Source organism: Mizuhopecten yessoensis, unplaced genomic scaffold (genome assembly GCF_002113885.1).
Source record: "Mizuhopecten yessoensis strain PY_sf001 unplaced genomic scaffold, ASM211388v2 scaffold10991, whole genome shotgun sequence".
Classification (NCBI taxonomy): domain Eukaryota; kingdom Metazoa; phylum Mollusca; class Bivalvia; order Pectinida; family Pectinidae; genus Mizuhopecten; species Mizuhopecten yessoensis.
The window spans coordinates 520,458-543,171 of record NW_018408824.1 but is presented as its reverse complement, the minus strand read 5'-3'; the positions used below and the strand labels follow the sequence as shown (position 1 = coordinate 543,171).

The 22,714-nt window shown below is 37.3% G+C and overlaps 1 protein-coding gene across 1 annotated transcript in view; it reads left to right on the top strand.

Moving 5' to 3' along the window:
* The window catches only part of LOC110464473 (neuronal acetylcholine receptor subunit alpha-10-like), a 90,145-nt gene that overhangs the window by 64,621 nt on the left and 2,810 nt on the right, over window positions 1-22,714 (top strand). The window contains exons 4-5 of the mRNA XM_021519710.1: window positions 1,302-1,411; window positions 8,235-8,770. Of these exons, the coding sequence (XP_021375385.1) occupies window positions 1,302-1,411; window positions 8,235-8,770 (646 nt within the window). The remainder of the gene's footprint in view (window positions 1-1,301; window positions 1,412-8,234; window positions 8,771-22,714) is intronic.

The following is a 22,714-nucleotide window of genomic DNA, read 5'->3' as shown; positions in this document are numbered from 1 at the left end:
TGGAACGAGGTTGGGGACATGAAAGTTTTGATGTAACGGATATACACACCATCTTGATCTAAAGGGAAACGTTTCATTCATTACAGTATAATGTGACAGACATCAGCACATCTGAAAATGTGCAATTATTAAAAAGTAAATGTATGAAATCGGGAATGTTTATATCAATGATCTGTTACCGTAACGGTATCACATAGAGGTTTCTTCTTCAAAAGATATAGGGTATGCTACAAATGTAATATTATTAAGTTACGTGCCTTTCTGGACAGTTCATTTAGATTCATCAAAGGGAATGTAACATCTTTCTAAACACGTTGCAGAACAATAATTAATGGCAAATGTTTTTCTTCAGTTGAGGTTTATCAGTATATTTTCTGTACGTCGTAAGGAAAATGTGAATTGCTTCCCTGTTTATGTAAGATTTGTCTCCAGACCCATACCACGATATACCTCAGCAGAACAAAATTTAAACCTGGTATGTAAATGTGCCCTAACCCCTCCTGCTGGGTAACATTCTTGATCCATCTAATGATTTAGAACTGGATTCGATATGGGTATATAATAGCCGTCTCTGACAGTTCATCAAGAAACAGTGTAAATAGCAAAACAAAGAAATTTGATATTAACATTATTTATTTTATATTATTATTTTAATTGATTTTGAGCTAACTCTGATTGGCTTAAACATCATGTGACCACCTGTATAAACCTGAGTGGTTTGCAGGTGTTCAAAAAAATTGGCAGAACAAGTATTATTAACCTGCTATAAATAGATTCTGTAACAGGTGTTCAAAAAAGTTGGTAGAAAAAGTGTTATTAACCGGCTATAAATAGATTCTGGAACAGGTGTTCAAAAAAGTTGATAGAAAAAGTGTTATTAACCTGCTATAATTAGATTCTGGAAAAAAATGGAAAAAAATGTAAAACTATATTTTTTCACATTTTTTTCTTCAATTTTGAAAAAGATCAATTAAAATAATAAAATTATTGTATCATGGTGATTTCGGTTAATACATGGTTTTATCGACCTAGGTTAGCAATATTGACCTCGGATTACGTCCTCGGTTAATATTACTAACCTAGCTGGTTGATAAAACCATGTATTGACCTCATCACCATGCTATAATTGTATATTAAAAAATAATACGAACAAAGCTAAATATTTATAAGTAGTTTCGGCAATTTAGCTGAAATGTATAATACATTCATTGGGTGGTTTACTAGAAGCGTACCTTAGGTAGTTTAACACGATTGTAAGTCAAATATATATATATATATATATATATATTTTTAACACACAGACATGGATCGATGAACGCATCAGCTGGGACGCTAAGGATTACAATGGACTCGAGGTTATACGCCTTCCCGCCAAAAAGTTATGGTTACCTGATGTTGTTTTGTATAATAAGTAAGTTCCTTCCTTGGTACCCATTACGTTACCTGTGTGAGTGTTTGTATAATTAGTAAGTTCCTTCCTTTACCTGTATGGCTGTATCCTTGGTATCCATTCCTTTACCTGTGTGACTGTATCCTTGGTACCAATTCCTTTACCTATGTGACTGTATCCTTGGTATCCCTTTCTTTACCTGTGTGACTGTATCCTTGATATCCCTTCCTTTACCTGTGTGACTGTATCTTTGGAACCCATTCCTTTACCTGTGTGACTGTATCCTTGGTATCCCTTCCTTTACCTGTGTGACTGTATCATTGGTATCCATTCCTTTACATGTGTGACTGTATCCTTGGTACCCATTCCTTTACGTGTGTGACTGTATCCTTAGTATCCCTGCCTTTACCTGTGTGACTGTATCCTTGGTACTCATTCCTTTACCTGTGTGACTGTATCCTTGATATCCCTTCCTTTACCTGTGTGACTGTATCATTGGTACCCATTCCTTTACCTGTGTGACTGTATCTTTGGAACCCATTCCTTTACCTGTGTGACTGTATCCTTGGTATCCATTCCTTTACCTGTATGACTGTATCCTTGGTATCCCTTTATTTACCTGTGTGACTGTTTCCTTGGTATCCCTTTCTTTACCTGTGTGACTGTATCCTTGATTCCTTTACCTGTATGACTGTATCCTTGGTATCCCTTTCTTTACCTGTGTGACTGTATCCTTGGTACCAATTCCTTTACCTATGTGACTGTATCCTTGGTATCCCTTTCTTTACCTGTGTGCCTGTATCCTTGGTATTCCTTCCTTTACCTGTGTGACTGTATCATTGGTATCCATTCCTTTACCTGTATGACTGTATCCTTGGTTCCCATTCCTGTACCTGTGTGACTGTATCCTTGGTACCCTTTCCTTTACCTGTGTGACTGTTTCCTTGGTATCTCTTTCTTAACCTGTGTGACTGTATCCTTGGTATCACTGCCTTAAACTTTGTGACTGTATCCTTGGTACCCATTCCTTTACCTGTGTGACTGTATCCTTGGTACCCATTCCTTTACCTGTGTGACTGTATCCTTGGTATCCCTTCCTTTACCTGTGTGACTGTATCCTTGGTACCCCTTCCTTTACCTGTATGACTGTATCCTTGGTTCTCATTCCTTTACCTGTATGACTGTATCCTTGGTACCCATTCCTTTTCCTGTGTGACTGTATCCTTGATATCCCTTTCTTTACCTGTGTGACTGTATCCTTGGTGCCCCTTCCTTTACCTGTATGACTGTATCCTTGGTCCCCATTCCTTTTCCTGTGTGACTGTATCCTTGGTACCCATTCCGTTACCTGTGTGACTGTATCCTTGGTACCAATTCCTTTACCTATGTGACTGTATCCTTGGTACCCATTCCTCTACCTGTGTGACTGTATGCTTGGTATCCCTTCCTTTACCTGTGTGGTGATTGTATCCTTGGTATCCATTCCTTTACCTGTGTGACTGTATACTTGGTACCCATTCCTTTACCTGTGTGACTGTGTGACTGTATCCTTGGTTCCCATTCCTCTACCTGTGTGACTGTATGCTTGGTATCCCTTCCTTTGCCTGTGTGACTGTATCCTTGGTACCCATTCCTTTTCCTGTGTGACTGTATCCTTGGTACCCATTCCCTTTACCTGTGTGACTGTATCCTTGGTACCAATTCCTTTACCTGTGTGACTGTATCCTTCGTACCAATTCCTTTACCTGTGTGACTGTATCCTATCCTTGGTATCCCTTTCTTTACCTGTGTGACTGTTTCTTTACCTGTGTGACTGTATCCTTGGTATTTTTTCCTTTACCTGTGTGACTGTATCCTTCGTACCAATTCCTTTACCTGTGTGACTGTATCCTGGGTATCCCTTCCTTTACCTGTGTGACAGTATCCTTGCTAGCCTTTCCTTTACCTGTGTGACTGTATCCTTAGTACCCATTCCTTTACCTGTGTGACTGTGTGACTGTATCCTTGGTTCCCATTCCTCTACCTGTGTGACTGTATCCTTGCTCCCCATTCCTTTACCTGTGTGACTGTATCTTTGGTATCCCTTCCTTTACATGTGTGACTGTATCCTTGGTATCTCTTCCTTTCCCTGTGTGATAGTATCTTTGGTATCCCTTCCTTTATCTGTGTGACTGTATCCTTGGTACCCATTCCGTTACCTGTGTGACTGTATCCTTGGTACCCATTCCCTTTACCTGTGTGACTGTATCCTTGGTAACCATTCCTTTACCTGTGTGACTGTATCATTGTTATCCATTCCTTTACCTGTGTGACTGTATACTTGGTACCCATTCCTTTACCTGTGTGACTGTATTCTTGGTACCCATTCCTTTACCTGTATGACTTTATCCTTGGTTCCCATTCCTTTACCTGTGTGACTGTATTCTTGGTACCCCTCCTTTACCTGTGTGACTGTATCCTTGTATCCTTGGTACCAATTCCTTTACCTGTGTGACTGTATCCTTGGGATCCCTTCCTTTACCTGTGTGACTGTATTTCCTTTACCTGTGTGACTGTATCCTTGTGGTATCCCTTCCTTTACCTGTGTGACAGTATCCTTGCTAGCCTTTCCTTTACCTGTGTGACTGTATCCTTGTATCCTTGGTACCAATTCCTTTACCTATGTGACTGTATCCTTGGTACCCATTCCCTTTACCTGTGTGACTGTATCCTTGGGACCACCAATTCCTTTCTCGTGTGATTATATCCTTGGTATCCATTCCTTTACCTGTGTGACTGTATCATTGTTATCCATTCCTTTACCTGTGTGACTGTATACTTGGTACCCATTCCTTTACCTGTGTGACTGTGTGACTGTATCCTTGGTTCCCATTCCTCTACCTGTGTGACTGTATCCTTGGTAACCATTCCTTTACCTGTGTGACTGTATCCTATCCTTGGTATCCCTTTCTTTACCTGTGTGACTGTTTCCTTGGTATCCCTTTCTTTACCTGTGTGACTGTATCCTTGGTGCCCATTCCTCTACCTGTGTGACTGTATCCTTGGTATCTTGGTACCCATTCCTTTACCTGTGTGACTTTATTCTTGGTACCCATTCCTTTACCTGTATGACTGAATCCTTGGTACCCATTCCTTTACCTGTGTGACTGTGTGACTGTATCCTTGGTTCCCATTCCTTTACCTGTGTGACTGTATATTCCTTTACCTGTGTGATTGTATCCTTGGTACCCTTCCTTTTCCTGTGTGACTGTATCCTTGATATCCCTTCCTTTACCTGTGTGACTGTATTTCCTTTACCTGTGTGACTGTATCCTTAGTACCCATTCCTTTACCTGTGTGACTGTATTCTTGGTACCCCTCCTTTACCTGTGTGACTGTATCCTTGTATCCTTGGTACCAATTCCTTTACCTGTGTGACTGTATCCTTGGTATCTCTTCCTTTACCTGTGTGACAGTATCCTTGGTATCCCTTCCTTTACCTGTGTGACTGTATCCTTGGTACCCATTCCTTTACCTGTGTGACTGTATCCTTGGTATCCCTTCCTTTACCTGTATGACTGTATCATTGGTATCCCTTCCTTTACCTGTGTGACTGTATCCTTGGTACCCATTCCTTTACCAGTGTGACTGTATCCTTGGTACCCATTCCTTTACCTGTGTGACTGTATTCTTGGTACCCATTCCTTTACCTGTATGACTGTATCCTTGGTACCCGTTCCTTTACCTGTGTGACTGTATCCTTGGTATCCCTTCCTTTACCTGTGTAACTGTATCCTTGGTATCCCTTCCTCTACCTGTGTGACTGTATCCTTGGTATCCTTTCCTTTACCTGTGTGACTGTATCATTGGTACCCATTCCTTTACCTGTGTGACTGTATCATTGGTATCCATTCCTTTACCTGTGTGACTGTATCCTTGGTATCCTTTCCTTTACCTGTATGACTGTATCCTTGGTTCCCATTCCTCTACCTGTGTGACTGTAACCTTGGTATCCATTCCTTTACCTGTGTGACTGTATCCTTGGTACCCATTCCTTTACCTGTGTGACTGTATCCTTGGTACCCTTCCTTTACCTGTGTGACTGTATCCTTGGTATCCCTTCCTTTACCTGTGTGACTGTATCCTTGATATCCCTTTCTTTACCTGTGTGACTGTATCCTTGGTATCCCTTCCTTTACCTGTGTGACTGTTTCCTTGGTATCCCTTCCTTTACCAGTGTGACTGTATCCTTGATATCCCTTTCTTTACCTGTGTGACTGTGACTGTATCCTTGGTATTTTTTCCTTTACCTGTGTGACTGTTTCCTTGGTATCCCTTCCTTTACCTGTGTGACTGTAGCCTTGGTACCCTTCCTTTACCTGTGTGACTGTATCCTTGGTACCCATTCCTTTACCTGTGTGACTGTATCCTTGGTACCCATTCCTTTACCTGTGTGACTGTATCCTTGGTACCCATTCCTTTACCTGTGTGACTTTATCCTTGGTTCCCATTTCTTTACCTGTGTGACTGTATCCTTGGTACCCATTCCTTTACCTGTGTGACCGTTTCCTTGGTACCCATTCCTTTACCTATGTGACTGTATCCTTGGTACCCATTCCTTTACCTGTATGACTTTATCCTTGGTTCCCATTCCTTTACCTGTGTGACTGTATCCTTGGTACCAATTCCTTTACCTGTGTGACTGTATCTTTGGTTTCCCTTCCTTAATCTGTGTGACTGTATCCTTGGTATCCATTCCTTTACCTGTGTGACTGAATCCTTGGTACCAATTCCTTTACCTGTGCGACTGTATCTTTGGTTTCCCTTCCTTAATCTGTGTGACTGTATCCTTGTGATCCATTCCTTTACCTGTGTGACTGTATCCTTGGTTGCCTTCCTTTACCTGTGTGAATGTATCCTTGGTATCCCTTCCTTTTCCTGTGTGACTGTATCCTTTGTATCCATTCCTTTACCTGCATGACTGTATCCTTGGTTCCCATTCCTTTACCTGTATGACTGTATCCTTGGTTCCCATTCCTCTACCTGTGTGACTGTTTTCTTGGTATCCTTTCCTTTACTTGTATGACTGTATCCTTGGTACCCATTCCTCTACCTGTGTGACTGTATCCTTGGTATCCATTCCTTTACCTGTGTGACTGTATCCTTGGTACCCTTCCTTTACCTGTGTGACTGTATCCTTGGTATCCCTTCCTTTACCTGTGTGACTGTATCCTTGATATCCCTTTCTTTACCTGTGTGACTGTATCCTTGGTATCCTTTCCTTTACCTGTGTAACTGTAGTTGTTACACGATACACACACACACACACACACACACTAGCCATAGCATGACAGTGGATTAATTAAATTTCCCTCACACTTAATTTTGTTACAAAGCATTTCTACCAAATTTGCGAATTCAATTCGATTTTCATGCAAATTTACGAAATCAGATAGCAGAAAAACAATTATTACTCGATGCAGTAAAACACTTTATTACTTGATACATGTATGACCGTTTTGTCCATCTGTCACTTCCGGTGGTGCACCACTGGTACTGACACTTTTGTGGTATTTCTAGAAAGTGTGATGCCGAACAATCCTACCGTACAACACGTGTTTGATTTATTATTCTCAACGTTAAATCGCCTCGTTCTTGACAATGTACTATAAGTGCCACGATGTATGTAGTACCGGAAACACGTGACATCAAGGTCACTGTCCTGATTACGTTTGTTTCTGTCGGGAATAACTGACGACGTAGGCACAATTCTGTGAACAGATTTCCAAATGATGTAAAAATGCAAATCAAATTTGATTTTTTAATTTCTTTTTAAGACCAATTTGACATTGTTATCATGACCGAGGTCACACCTGTCATAAACAGATGTTAAACACAAAACAGCAGCTATTTGTTATTCCACAAGGCATGTAGTCGCACGTGCTGTTATGTAAGGCATGCAAATGACATTTCAGAAATGAAACAAATGCGAACTACCAATGACAAAAACTTAACAATTAATTGGAAATGAGTGACAAGTAACAAGTGTATTATACTTACGATTAGGTCGGTCCAGATTATATCGGAGTTAAAATGATGTGTATTTTATGTGAACCAAATATCATGTCATATACAGATATAAATTAGATTGTATCCTGTAGAATAAAATATGATACCGCTGACAACTATAAAATAACGAATATACCAAATACTCTTTTCCCATGGAATTGAGATGTAAACGATGGAAATAGTTCAGTTAAAACACTACCTAAAACATTAAAACATGAATCCCAATTTAAATACTTTTATCTCTTAAACCGCGCCCGAAATGTGATTAACCCGAACATATACGATTGACAAGCTATTTTAGCATGTGTAAGTTTGAAAATAAATGTCAACATTCCATATCAGCCATTTATCACACGACAAACGATAGGATTATTCATCCCTTGTTATATCAAAATTCAATCTAGGGACAGTTTTTATATCCCAATTCAAATGCTATATTTAGACACCAGATTCCAATGATTGGTGCCCAGACAACTGTTTGAAGGACTTGTTTCAAAGACTACTATGAATTCTTGAAATCAGCAATGACTTTCTGTTATTCAAAAAGAATATCTACTCATAAAACATCTTTGAAAGTTGACAAAGATTTACAGATTTTTTTTCATCGCTGTTAATTTCTATACACTGTACACTTGGATGTAACTTGTAACGAGCTTTTACGGTTTCGTTTCTGTATTTACTGATGATTTACAACTAAATATCTGTGTGTGTCTTGCGTACATAACTCTACCTCGCGTTTTGTACTCAAATGGGTGTAACTAGATATACTACGATTTCTCGTTTCATTGTGTTTCAGTGCAGACGACTATACCTCCGGATTTATGCCTATAAATGCTATGGTGAAATATAATGGAGAAATATTTTGGTCGCCGCCAACACGCCTTAGGAGCTCCTGTAAAGTAGACATAACGTACTTCCCATTCGACAGTCAGATATGCAAACTAAAATTCGGGTCATGGACTTACCCAAAGGCTCAGGTAGACCTCGTCAACATGAGTGGATTGGTCGATCTGACCACGTACACAACGAATGGGGAATGGATGCTTAAAGAATACTACATCACACGTAACGAGATTGTGTACCCTATCGGCAATGATAAATACCCGGATGTGACAGTCATCATCGTCATACAGAGAAGAATCCTGTATTATATCCTCAATATCATCTTCCCGTGTTTCTGGCTCAATGTCCTCAGCGTGTTGACGTTTTGTCTTCCGCCAGATGCCGGAGAGAAGATCAGCCTTAGCATCACCGTTCTTCTCTCCTACTCTGTGTTCATGTTACTGGTGGCGGAGAGCATGCCGCCAACATCAGAGTTTGTGCCACTAATAGGTGGGTATTGTTTAAGTGTCACATGCCACTAATAGGTGAGTATTGTTTAAATGTCTCATGCCACTAATAGGTGTGTATTGTTTTAGTGACTTATGCCACTAATAGGTGTGTATTGTTTTAGTGACTCATGCCACTAATAGGGGTGGATTGTTTAAGGGACTCATGCCACTACTAGTTGTATATTGTTTAAGTGACTCATGACACTAATAGGTGTGTATTGATTTAGTGACTCATGCCACTAATAGGAGTGTATTGTTTTAGTATCTCATGAGACTAATAGGTGTTTATTGTTTCAGTGACTCATGTCACTAATCGGTGGGTATTGTTTTAGTGACTCATGCCACTAATAGGTGGGTATTGTTTTAGTGACTCATGCCAATAATAGGTGTGTATTGTTTTAGTGACTCATGTCACTAATAGGTTTGTATTGTTTTAGTGACTCATACCACTGATAGGTGTGTGTTGTTTAAGTGACTCATGCCACTACTAGTTGTGTATTGTTTAAGGGACTCATGCCGCTACTAGTTGTATATTGTTTAAGTGACTCATGCGACTAATAGGTGTGTATTGTTTTAGCGACTCATGCCACTAATAGGTGTGTATTATTTAAGTGACTCATGCCACTACTAGTTGTGTATTGTTTAAGTGACTGATGCCACTACTAGTTGTGTATTGTTTAAGGGACTCATGCCGCTACTAGTTGTATATTGTTTAAGTGACTCATGCGACTAATAGGTGTCCACTAATAGGTGTGTATTGTTTTAGCGACTCATGCCACTAATAGGTGTGTATTATTTAAGTGACTCATGCCACTAATAGGTTGGTATTGTTTTAGTGACTCATGCCGCTAATAGGTGTGTATTGTTTAAGTGACTCATGCCACTACTAGTTGTATATTGTTTAAGTGACTGCTGCCACTAATAGGTGTGTATTGTTTTAGTGACTCATGCCAATAATAGGTGGGTATTGTTTTAGTGACTCATGCCACTAATAGGTGGGTATTGTTTTAGTGACTCATGCCACTTATAGGTGTGTATTGTTTGTGACTCATGCCAATAATAGGTGTGTATTGTTTTAGTGACTCATGTCACTAATAGGTTTGTATTGTTTTAGTGACTCATGCCACTAATAGGTGTGTATTGTTTAAGTGACTCATGCCACTACTAGTTGTGTATTGTTTAAGTGACTCATGCCACTACTAGTTGTATATTGTTTAAGTGACTCATGCCACTAATAGGTGTGTATTGTTTTAGTGACTCATGCCACTAATAGGTGGGTATTGTTTTAGTGACTCATGTCACTAATAGGTGGGTATTGTTATAATGACTCATGCCACTAATACTTTGGTTTTATCTTTTTGTCACATGCCACTAATAGGTGGGTATTGTTTTAATGACTCATGCGACTAATAGGTGTGTATTGTTGAAGTGACTCATGCCACTAATAGGTGGGGATTGTTTTAGTGACTCATGCCACTAATAGGTGTGTATTGTTTAAGTGACTCATGCCACTAATAGGTGGGTATTGTTTTAATGACTCATGCCACTAATAGGTGGGCATTGTTTTAGTGACTCATGCCACTAATAGGTGTGTATTGTTGAAGTGACTCATGCCACTAATAGGTGGGTATTGTTTTAGTGACTCATGCCACTAATAGGTGTGTATTGTTTTAGTGACCCATGCCACTATTAGGTGGGTATTGTTTTAATAACTCATGCCACTAATAGGTGGGCATTGTTTTAGTGACTCATGCGACTAATAGGTGTGTATTGTTGAAGTGACTCATGCCACTAATAGGTGGGTATTGTTTTAATGACTCATGCCACTAATAGGTGGGCATTGTTTTAATGACTCATGCGACTAATAGGTGTGTATTGTTTAAGTGACTCATGCCACTAATAGGTGGGTATTGTTTTAATGACTCATGCCACTAATAGGTGGGCATTGTTTTAATGACTCATGCCACTAATTTGTGGGCATTGTTTTAATGACTCATGCCACTAATAGGTGGGCATTGTTTTAATGACTCATGCCACTAATATGTGGGCATTGCTTTAGTGACTTATGCGACTAATAGGTGTGTATTGTTTTAGTGACTCATGCCACTAATAGGTGTGTATTGTTTTAGTGACTCATGCCACTAATATGTGTGTATTGTTTTAATGACTCATGCCACTAATAGGTGGGCATTGTTTTACTGACTCATCCCACTAATAGATGTGTATTGTTTTAGTAACTCATACCACTAATATGTGTGTATTGTTTTAATGACTCATGCCACTAATAGGTCTGTATTGTTTTAGTGACTCATGCCACTAATAGGTGGGTATTGTTTTAGTGTCTCATGCCACCAATGGATGGATATACTTATCCCTATAGAGTGGTGAGTGTTGTATTGTTACATGCTACCGACTGGTAGGTCTAGGGTTACAGTGTACGTATCGAATGCAACTACTGGGTAATAGGTGAGTATAGTGTTGCATTTAATTGGAGGGTATTTATTTATTATCTCGGAGTCTGACAAGCGAGGATTAGGCTTTATATGTCGGGATGTTGGTTAACAACATTAGATTTGTGTGTGCAAAGAAATAAAACTATGTGAGAAAAGGAAAATAAAACTAAGACAAATTTCAACAGAGAAAATATATTTTCGGAGACTTTTGAAAAGGGAAACGAGAAAAAGGTCATGTGACCGTTGGGCATCGCCAAAGAAGCAGTTATTTAACTATATCCAGTTGTAAGTAAGAGTTTCATAGGGAAGTATTAACAATGACGTCCTCTGATCTTTTTGAGTATGAAGGACACCATTATAACACTATGGATATTTGAGTTAAGGGTCAGGATATCCCCCGTCTAGGCTTCTGGTAATATAGTGGCAACACCGCTGAAATTACCTCATGTGTGATAGGGTGAACGGCCAGCACCTTTGAAGCCTGGAACATTTTTGAATTTCGAGCACTTAAAAACGGGGTGTCGACCACCGCTGAAACTCTCTAAATCCGAATGAGTTACAACTTCCACTGCCAACCTTTTGAAAAGAGTATTTGTGAAGTCACCTCTATTTCCATCTGGATCAATGAGAGTTTAGATTCGCGAGAGTATGAAAGAAAAAGTTCTTAAACCCTAGAATTCTAGGTCTGTAAGAGAATGAGCAGGACTTACACAATCAAATGATTTACTACGTTATAACTTACGTTTTGTGATAATAACTTAATTTTTTGAAATTCCACACAAAGCCTAACAGATGGAGTGGAACAGGAACACTTAAATCTGCGATCGCATCTTAAAAACTAACTAAAACTATCCTTTTCCAAAGTTAAATTCCTGCAGTTTCATTAAATCAAACATTGGTCAACAATTACACATTTAAGTTACTCAGATGACCTTTATTTTACCCAAACTAAGTTTAAGGAAGGGATTGTAATCGTAAGAAACCATTGCGGATTGGCTGATAGACTTTCGTGAGTCCTAAATGAATGAAAAGCAGCATTAAAACATTCCTGTCGTTAGGGTCCAAATGCCAGTGCATATACATTCTAGTTTACTTAAGGAACTAAAATAAATGGGAGGAACTAAAATAATTGTAATATTTGTGACATTGATTTGTTTACTACCATAACTACAAGTACTACTGCATATTGTTTAAAAAGATGAAGCAGCCGATTTGTTAGTAGTTTAATAAAACACTTTCCTCAGCTTTAGAGCAACACTTTTGATATGATAACCCACTCATCTCAAAGCTAGTTAAAAACGGATATTTATATACAAATATGTGCATCAGGGGACAGTAATTATAGAGTCAACTTTAGGACACACACATTATTTATAGGTACTGTATATGTCCAGTACATGGCTGCCTATATCTGGACATAAACAACCACAACTATCAGAATATTAACGCGTGGGAAACGTTGCATCAAACAAGATAAAATCCATAGTTTTTACAAGTACTCTTCAATTAAGTGTTGGTCAAATTGTCACTTGGAAAGGAAAAACGGTGTAACAAAAATCAGTGTCTCCAGTGAGCGTAAATAAGTTCGACAACGAAAGCTGTATAAGATTGGAAGGCGATCGGTGGTCGGGGTATTGAACAGCTGTCTTAGAGACACGTCATCGATTGAAGTGCCCTCTGAGATCCTGAAGAGATGTTATTGAGAATCCCCGAACGTTAACCTGGCCTTATAGATATAATGGCGACCTGTACTCGTTCATTTGCAGAAGTCTGCAGCCGGAGTACAGTTAAAGGGACATTTAGTGCGGCGGGGTTAGGTATATCTGTATGATAAATGTAGATACAGTTTTGTCTAGACCACCACTGCAGCTAATGCTATTTAATTGCTCGTCTCAGTTATGTGCAGTGTATCCCACATATATACTGTGTAACTTTATTACACCTTACAATATCGTCGCTTCTTATAATGAAATATTTGTGATATTTTGATAAAGCTAGGAAGCGTTGACTTTACCGTTATGTCATGGTGTTTTTAAGTACTTACAAATTATTTTGTGGGTTTCATATTGTTCCAGAAATATAAGTGTCTTCTTAAAGATTCGTCTTGTCATGTGATGACGTTGTCTGAAAAAAATGTCATGCAATATAGCCTATAAAGAGTGTCATGTTATAGTGACTATTAGAGTGACATGTTACGGTGCTTTAGTGGAGTGCCATGAAATGGTATCTGAATAGAGCGTCATGTAATAGTGCCTGAATAGACTGTCATGTCATATTATCGTGTCTGAATAGAGTGTCATGTTACATGTATAGTGACTATTAGAGTGACATGTTACGGTGCTTTAGTAGAGTGCCATGAAATGGTATCTGAATAGAGTGTCATGTCATAGTATCGTGTCTGAAAAGAGTGTCATGCTATTGTGCCTTTATAGAATCTCAGAATCATTTAGTTTAAAATATTGTCATTAAATATTTGCGGCTAATATTATTTCTTACAATAGGAATTAAACATTAAACATCAACAGCATTGTATCACAGTCCTAAAGTACGATTTTTGGTGGCTATCTTGTAACATAATGTTTATTTTCTGAGAGTTTTGATTATGTTACTTACATTGTCTACAATATCTGAAACACTGTATGTTTCCTCAGAATTCTAAAATTGGGAAAATGAAACCCGCTTTTGTGAATATTTAATACTTTTAACCAAATTACGTTTATCTCATGACTTTTTTACCTATTCAAAATGACATCTGTATCCCATGAGCTTATAACTTATAACTGTTTATACTGGTATCAGTGATAACCTTTATTTAATTAAGCTACTCAGTTTCCTAGCTTTTCGATTATAAACTCTGTATGATGTCATTATCCAGTATTCCCACTAATTGGTTTAGGTATTAGATAGGGGCACTTACTTCCTGTCTGATATACTACGATTAAGTACACAAATATCAGAGTAGCTTTGCTGTTAAATTGTTTTGTATTTTCTTTTAATCTGATCACTTTGTCGGATTTGTCGACAGATATGTTAGAATATTAAATATCTTAGTTAATATTCAAAACGGGAAAACTATGTTGTGGACGTCTCTTTCCTGCAGTTATGATACGTGACTCGGGGAAACCGTTGAGATTGATATACGTACATAAATGCTCATTTGTCTTACTTTCTAACATTTTAAATATAGGTCTCTAGAAATATGAAAAAGAGTTAAAGTTTATTGTCAAAGAAAGTGTAAAAAGTAGGACATCACGGTTGGTCTATTTAATCTCCTCTAAGATTTCATAATATCCGATGACAATTATGTACATCACATACTTACACAAACGCAGACGTTAAATGTCCTGGCACTATTCTTTGTTTGTCAGACCTCAGACAATATCAAAAGTGTATATATCAGACAATATAAAACAATATATAATGGTGACTTTCAATATAAAATACAGTTTATAAATATTGACTCACAACAGCTGATACACAGTGACTTTCAGTATATTACAAAGTGTTGATTTAGGAAGACAATGGCAAACCAATTATAGTCCGTTTCATACTTACCACACAGGTAACTTACCCGTGTGAAGGTTACCTGTGTGACATATAGCTTTGTTGTATATGTTGGGTATAAATATGGTTTTAATCGATATATTTTTATACTTACACTTATATAGAGTTTACATTCGAATATTTACATAACATTTTTCAACAGATGATATAGAATATAACAGCACTACATAAGAGTTCACAATCGAGTATTTCACTACTTATACATAATGATTACATTTCAATTATATTACAATTTTTAAACATACAACCGTCAATGCATATTAATTATATTAATTTATATTCACTGTTTAGGCCACCAAATACAAGACAAGTTAACTTTAACATTGCATTTCGAAACATGTAAAGATGTTAAATCCATCAATTTAAACTGTACATTACATTTACTAATCACACAATACATATACATTAACAATATTCACATATTAAGAATAGTAAAGGTTAGTAATAGCAATCTCACATTGGCCCCCCTCAAATTTATATCATATCTCCAATTTAAATTCAAGTCCAACAGCCAAGAGGCACACATTTTTGTTGTTATCTATCCCACATGTAAGAGATGTGATGCTGCATTGGCGTACTCCATAAGATCCATCGTCTGGTTCTCAAGGCGCTCCTTCAGTTGGGTCAGTCGGCTGCTGATGTTTCGGTATCGTTTCTCGCGTGTTCTGTTGACTCCTCCTGCATCTCGTTGTATCTTGTTGATCTCGTTGGCTGCCTTAATCTCCTGGAACACTCTGATGATGGCGAAGATGTTTGGGTGTACATGGTGAACCTTAGTCCGAATTATTCTGACGTTTTTTCAACTTTTTTCAAATCGGTCTGTCGTCGATTAACGTCAGAAATCTGGCCCTCTATAATATGCGGGAAATATGCGACCCGCACCCGGAGCGCACTTCAAACTGATATTTTAGAAACAAATCGTCACTGTCACACACATGTCGCACATGGATCGAAAGATATTATCGTTATGCACTAGGTGGTATCAATAACATGTTTCAAAGATCATTACGGAAAGTATTTTCCAACGTTTTCTATACCACCCCATGTTTTTAATGGAAATTAGGCCACGAGCAATGCCACATGACTTGACGAGATCTCGCGTTACCGAAGGTATTTCCCAACGTTATGACGTAGAGATTTTAGTCATGTGGCGTTAGAAGGCGGGGCTATCAAAAAAATAGAGTAAAACAGAGTAAGTTTGAAAAAATATGTTTTTAGTGATTGTATTGGTTGTTTGAGGCATGTTATGTATGTTAATCTTGTGCATAAAGAATAGATCTTTCGATCCTTCTACTTCAACTACCCGTGCCAGGCCTCTAGGTGATTGGTGGTGCAGGGTCCTTCAATGGTTCCAGATATGACCATCTCCCTCGATCCTACCGGTTACGACGTAATCTGTGAAAGGTGTTGTGTTCACGGGTAGGTCAGCATCCTCAAGTTCACCTACAGCGTTGAACCACACATCGTCCACACTATCAAGGGGCACCAGGGGTAACACTGCAGCCAAGCGCACAAGTCGATCGATGCTGTCGTTCTCTCTGTAAAGTTGTTGGAAGTCAGGTCTACTGGGCCTTCCTCCATATGCATTGCGTGAAGTGGAAAAAAACAGCCCTCGATGGTCACTCCGGGGGACACTTGTCGTAGAGCGTTGTGTGCTGCTGTCTCGAAGTCAACGAACACTGTTGTTGGGTTGAGAGGTAGACTGAGGTCGGTCATGATTGTTTTCAGGAGTGTCAGGAAACGGGTGTACAACTGCTGGGTCTTGCCTGGTAGTAGTGAGTAGATGAGTGGGTACATCTTTCCGTCAATCAGTCCGTGGATGGTGTATATCTGATAGAAGAGCTAAGGGCATGCGAAGAAAGTTCAATCACAGTAGAGGTTGTCAGCATTGGCAAGGTCGAAGAGGTTGTCCGTAGTAGCGAAGCTGATGATGCGCAAGTCATTTCCATCATCGAGAGCAGGAACTGTTCACCGTCATGGACCAGAATCTGTCCAGGTCAATGTCTCGGGTGGTCATTGGTAACTTTGGTGTCGGCATCCATCTGGCTCAGTAAAGACTAGCGTGCATTGAGTAGAAGGTCGATAGACGCTTGACAATCCTCTCGCTGGCATAATTCCATTCGTCGGTCCGGAGTTTGGCCACTTTCTCGTTGTAGATACTCGGTATTGGCGTAATCTCTGATTTGGATCTGTTGTGGATGCTGTCCATAATCTGGCGATGACGTTGGCATGGTCTAAAGGATGGGTGTGCTGGCGTTGTCCAAACCGTACTGGAATATCATTGAGTGTAGTCAGTGTGGCAGGGCAGGTGGCATCGACACAGGTCCAGTAGGTCCTCTCACCTCTGTTGTTCTGAACACTGCATTACTGCTTGAGCTGTACAGTTGGATATGACTGCCCCAGAATGATTGTTTGCTATATATAACCAATTTGTCTTGGATATTCATCATCAGCTTGGATACAAATTAAGGAGTGCTTAAATAATGGTAACAAGAATCATCTTCTGAGTAATTAGCATAGGCCGTGATCACTTTAAGCTCACCTGGATGGAAATGATAGCTTGGATAATTATAGATGTTCAATGATTTTTATGAAAGTTAGAAGATATTAATAACATCTAAGAATTTTGATAAATTAACTGATAAATTAACTGTTAAACACCACACTCTTAGTCACACATTACATTCTTACATTTTGTTCAAGGTAATGTAGGCATCTTATTAAATGTTACAATAATAAAGATTATTTAAAGTACATGTACTAGAAAATGAAATAACACATTTCATCTTATCATATCAGCAGCATAAGGACTACAAAATGAATATATTTAATACTAAATATATATACATTGTATTTATATATCTGATAAATATTTAAATAATTTTAATTTTAATATTTGTCATTACCAATCTGAAAAAACTTATGTAATGTATTATTAAATTAAATATGATAAAACACCACCTAAAATAGAAGGGTTAACCACAGGTAAACACACAGGTAAACACAGGTTTAAACACAGGTAAATACTGCCCATACTACTTAGAAACAGACTATAATCCTTCTTACAACATTCCCCCGCCCCCCCCCCCCCCCCCCCNCCCCCCCCACCATGTTATTTTAAAAAGTTGGGGAAAGGAGAACAACCCCTTTCAGTATATTACAATTTATACACAGTGACTTACAGTATATTGCAATTTATAAACACTGACTTTCAGTAGATTACAATTTATACACAGTGACTTTCAGTATATCACAATTTATACACAGTGACTTTCAGTATATTACAATTGATACACAGTGACTTTCAGTATATTACAATTTATACACACTGACTTTCAGTATATTACAATTGATACACATTGACTTTCAGTATATTACAATTGATACACAGTGACTTACAGTATATTACAATTTATACACAGTGACTTTCGGTATATTACAATTTATACATATTGACTTTCAGTATATAACAATTTATACACACTGACTTTCAGTATATTACAATCAATACACAGTGACTTTCAGTATATTACAATTTATACACAGGGACATTCAGTATATTACAATTTATACGCAGTGACTTTCAGTATATTACAATTTATACACAGTGACTTTCAGTATATTACAATTTATACACACTGACTTTCAGTATATTACAATTGATACACATTGACTTTCAGTATATTACAATTGATACACAGTGACTTACAGTATATTACAATTTATACACAGTGACTTTCGGTATATTACAATTTATACATATTGACTTTCAGTATATAACAATTTATACACACTGACTTTCAGTATATTACAATCAATACACAGTGACTTTCAGTATATTACAATTTATACACAGGGACATTCAGTATATTACAATTTATACGCAGTGACTTTCAGTATATTACAATTTATACACAGTGACTTTCAGTATATTACAATTTATACACACTGACTTTCAGTATATTACAATTGATACACATTGACTTTCAGTATATTACAATTGATACACAGTGACTTACAGTATATTACAATTTATACACAGTGACTTTCGGTATATTACAATTTATACATATTGACTTTCAGTATATAACAATTTATACACACTGACTTTCAGTATATTACAATCAATACACAGTGACTTTCAGTATATTACAATTTATACACAGGGACATTCAGTATATTACAATTTATACGCAGTGACTTTCAGTATATTACAATTTATACACATTGACTGATAATATAATTCCTATCTGATCCAAAAACTAAGAAATTCTTAATAGTGTAATATAATACGCATTCGAATTGAGGATAGTCTATTGACACTGTTATTGTACCTTTCCTACGAAACACAATTGTATTAAAATACCCCATTGAAATTCAAATATATGTAGATTGAGACATATAACGAAGTTAATAATATATCCGTAACGTCTTTGGCACGCTTTATTGTCCCAGACCAATCAAGCATTCTTTCAAAGAGCAATATCGTAAACTTAGTAACAGAATCAAGTACACCCACTTATCTCCACTAAGTTGGAGTTATGATAGCAGACGAATGAGTTTACGAGTTGGTAGCAATATCGACACAACAGTTAAACTATTAAACATTTCAAATTTGGCACAGTTGATATTCTACCATGACAATGGTGTAGCTTGTCTCTGACAGCCGCGGACACAGTCGGTCGTAACTTAGCCGTAAACATGCTGATATGTACGTCAATAAAATGAGCATCAACGAGATACGATACTTCGAAATGTTAACGGCTGCTGTTAAGACCTCAGAATCCGATAGTTGTATTTAAACGTTGAGAAAATCTATAGAAGCAAGGAGATGTCTATTGTCTGGGGAATACGTGCAGAGTAACGTTTTCATGGTGTAGGTCTCCTCCGTACTCCCATACTGTAATAAAAGTGGATGTTCATACCGACGTTCTCTTTCACTTATAACGTTTAAAGTCTCTAGCAGTGGCTAGTTACGACTCTCAATGGCGTCGAAACTACTTTAACATAAGACATTTTACCCTTCAATGTAGTTTCCTAAAAACTTCTAGTCAAAGTAGAGCATTTGGTAGGGAATGCATGCTGTACTTCTCTTATCGAACAATGATGCCTTCGATTTCAGTATTCAGTAATATCAGGTCGGCTATGCGCTATTGAACTTGTTTGGCGTTAAATAATCAACAAGTTTTATTTGCGAATTCAATTTTCTATACCATATGAACTATAAAGTGATTCTGTTTCTATCTTATCGTAGTATTGTGGTGTTTTAGTTATTGGTTAGTTTGCTATAGTTGTTGATATTGTGTTTTTGTAGTTATCGGTTAGTTTGCTATAGTTGTAGGTATTGTGTTTTTGTAGTTATCGGTTAGTTTGCTATAGTTGTTGGTATTGTGTTTTTGTAGTTATCGGTTAGTTTGCTATAGTTGTAGGTATTGTGTTTTTGTAGTTATCGGTTAGTGTGCGATAGTTGTAGGTATTATAATGATGTCGGAGTTATTGTGACTACATGTAACATACAGCTGATAGTGGATTAACTTCCTAGACAGCACAGCCAGGGAAAACGCGAGAAAACAATTTTCTCTAACAAGTTTCTTTAATATAGAGTAAATACAACAGAGGCAAATTATTATACAATTTTGTTTAAATTGATAATATGTGCAAGAATAGGTATACATGTTTTGTTGGTTTTTCATATAAGTATATAGCTCTTCACCAAAGTGTAATGTATATAAAGTCAATTTTAAATTTGTACTTCTGGTTTAAAGTTGTACTTAGCTTATACTCCACAGGTAAAGTATATGTTTATTCTAAATTAATATAATGATTATTCTACTTTTATACCGAACATTAGATCCCAATAACTTCAATGAAAACCTTATACCAACCAAACTACTATATGCATACATAAATCTTTGTTAAAAAGCATGCATTTATGTTTATACATGTATGTTTTTTTGTTCAAAATATATCTCTATCACATATTGTCTTTAAATTGTATTACATATATATACATACATACATAGGATTTTCTTAAATGTCTGTACGTATGTATATAATGAACATAGGATGTTATATAATGTCTGTACTTTACAGAACGTACCCAGGATTTTATGTAATGTACGTACGTACGTATGTTTATAACATACAAATGGTATCATATTATGTCTTTACATATTTATATAACGTACATAGGACTTTATATGATGTCTGTTTGAAGTCAGAAACAGACCACAGCACACGACGTCAGAACAAATCGCATTGCTTGTCTGTCTTGGTTAAACTGTGGACTGGCACATTCTTCTTTTGCAAGGACCTACAAATGTCGCGTGTACACATTTTCATGTATGGAGAATTTTAATTCACCTGACACCTTCCGTAGAGACTTATACTGTCATGTCTTCATATTTGACGTCTGTGCAGTCCAGGGTTTTTACTCTCTGTCGCCTGTCACCTTCCGTAGAGACTTATAATGTCATGTCTTCATATTTGGCGTCTGTGCAGTCTAGGGATTTTACTGTCTGTCGACATTGAAGTCCACTTTTATCCATGAGATTTTCCTTTTACCCACTGAAATATTTTGATTTTTAAACAGAATTCCGGAATGTGAAAAGAATATTCAACCGGATTTTATGACCGCAGGCTAAATTTATTCAGCTCGTCGAAAAAGCATTAAATGCAAACATATCATTACGTTTACAATCTATACCTCCACATTTAATTGATAGGTTTAAGGTTAAAATCTTCCTCACCCATTATACCTGTGAATTGTGTTAGAAATAATTTGACTTAATGCTGTGAAATGCCTTACAAATTATGCTCCTGGTTTGTTTTAGAGTTAAAGTGCACACTACCTCATACAATAAACCTTTGTTTTGTGTTCGAGTTAAAATATAACTACCTTACACATTATAATTATTGTTCGTGCTGAGGTAATGGTTTTATAACACAGTGCACATTATATTTGTAATTTATATTATAATTGAGGTTATTTTCTACCTTCAACTTAATATACATGTGCACTAGACCTATCTCCCTATGAACAGCTTAATTACAACTATCTGAAATTGATTGCCATCTTATTGTAACCAGACATCCATGTTTGTGAGACATTCAAATGTATCTGGTATGATCATCGCTGATAAATGAAACACAACAAGATTAAGAAACATGAGCTTTCTTTTAAAGGAAACGTGTCTCACAACAGGGTAGTATAAATAATAGGTTTTGCTTTCGTGCCACGATGCAGCCAATGATATAGAATGGAGCAGAAAATGTGAAAACTGCTTAGATGTTACACCTTAGCTCACATCAAATAATAAAAAATGTAATGAACTTGAAAGGTTTGACCGGTAATATACTGACCATGTCATAATCATTGTCCTGTCAAACTGTAAGTCCATCCGGTTTAAATATCAAATTCTTTCAAATTGAAGCAATGTATGTACGAACTTTCATAGTAATGCCGACTTGGTGATATATTCAGACGCGTTCTAAAATCCAGTTCCTACTTGATAACATTTACCGTGTAGATCGAATGGTCACTGGAGGATTCGTTATCGCCTTTTAATACAATTTAACATATAAAGAGCCAACTAACCAGATGAATGCCATGCCTGTCAGGCATTTAGTTATTACGATAGTGCTGAATCAGCATTATTATATTAGGGACATATCAGATTACTACTAACGAAACGAACATGGAAACATCTCGTGTGATGACGCGATGATAGTATTAAAGTACAGAGTCGAGCGAAAGCAAAGCGACTCGCTCTAACCGATCAATGAGGTTTAGAATTGCAATGTGCTAATAAAACTATGCAACAAGATAAACAGTATTTTGGTTGATTTGTTTAGGAAACCAATCCAGTTAATAAGCACTTCATTACGTGAGGGAAAGCTGAGACTGTTATTGTGTATCCCACTCGGGT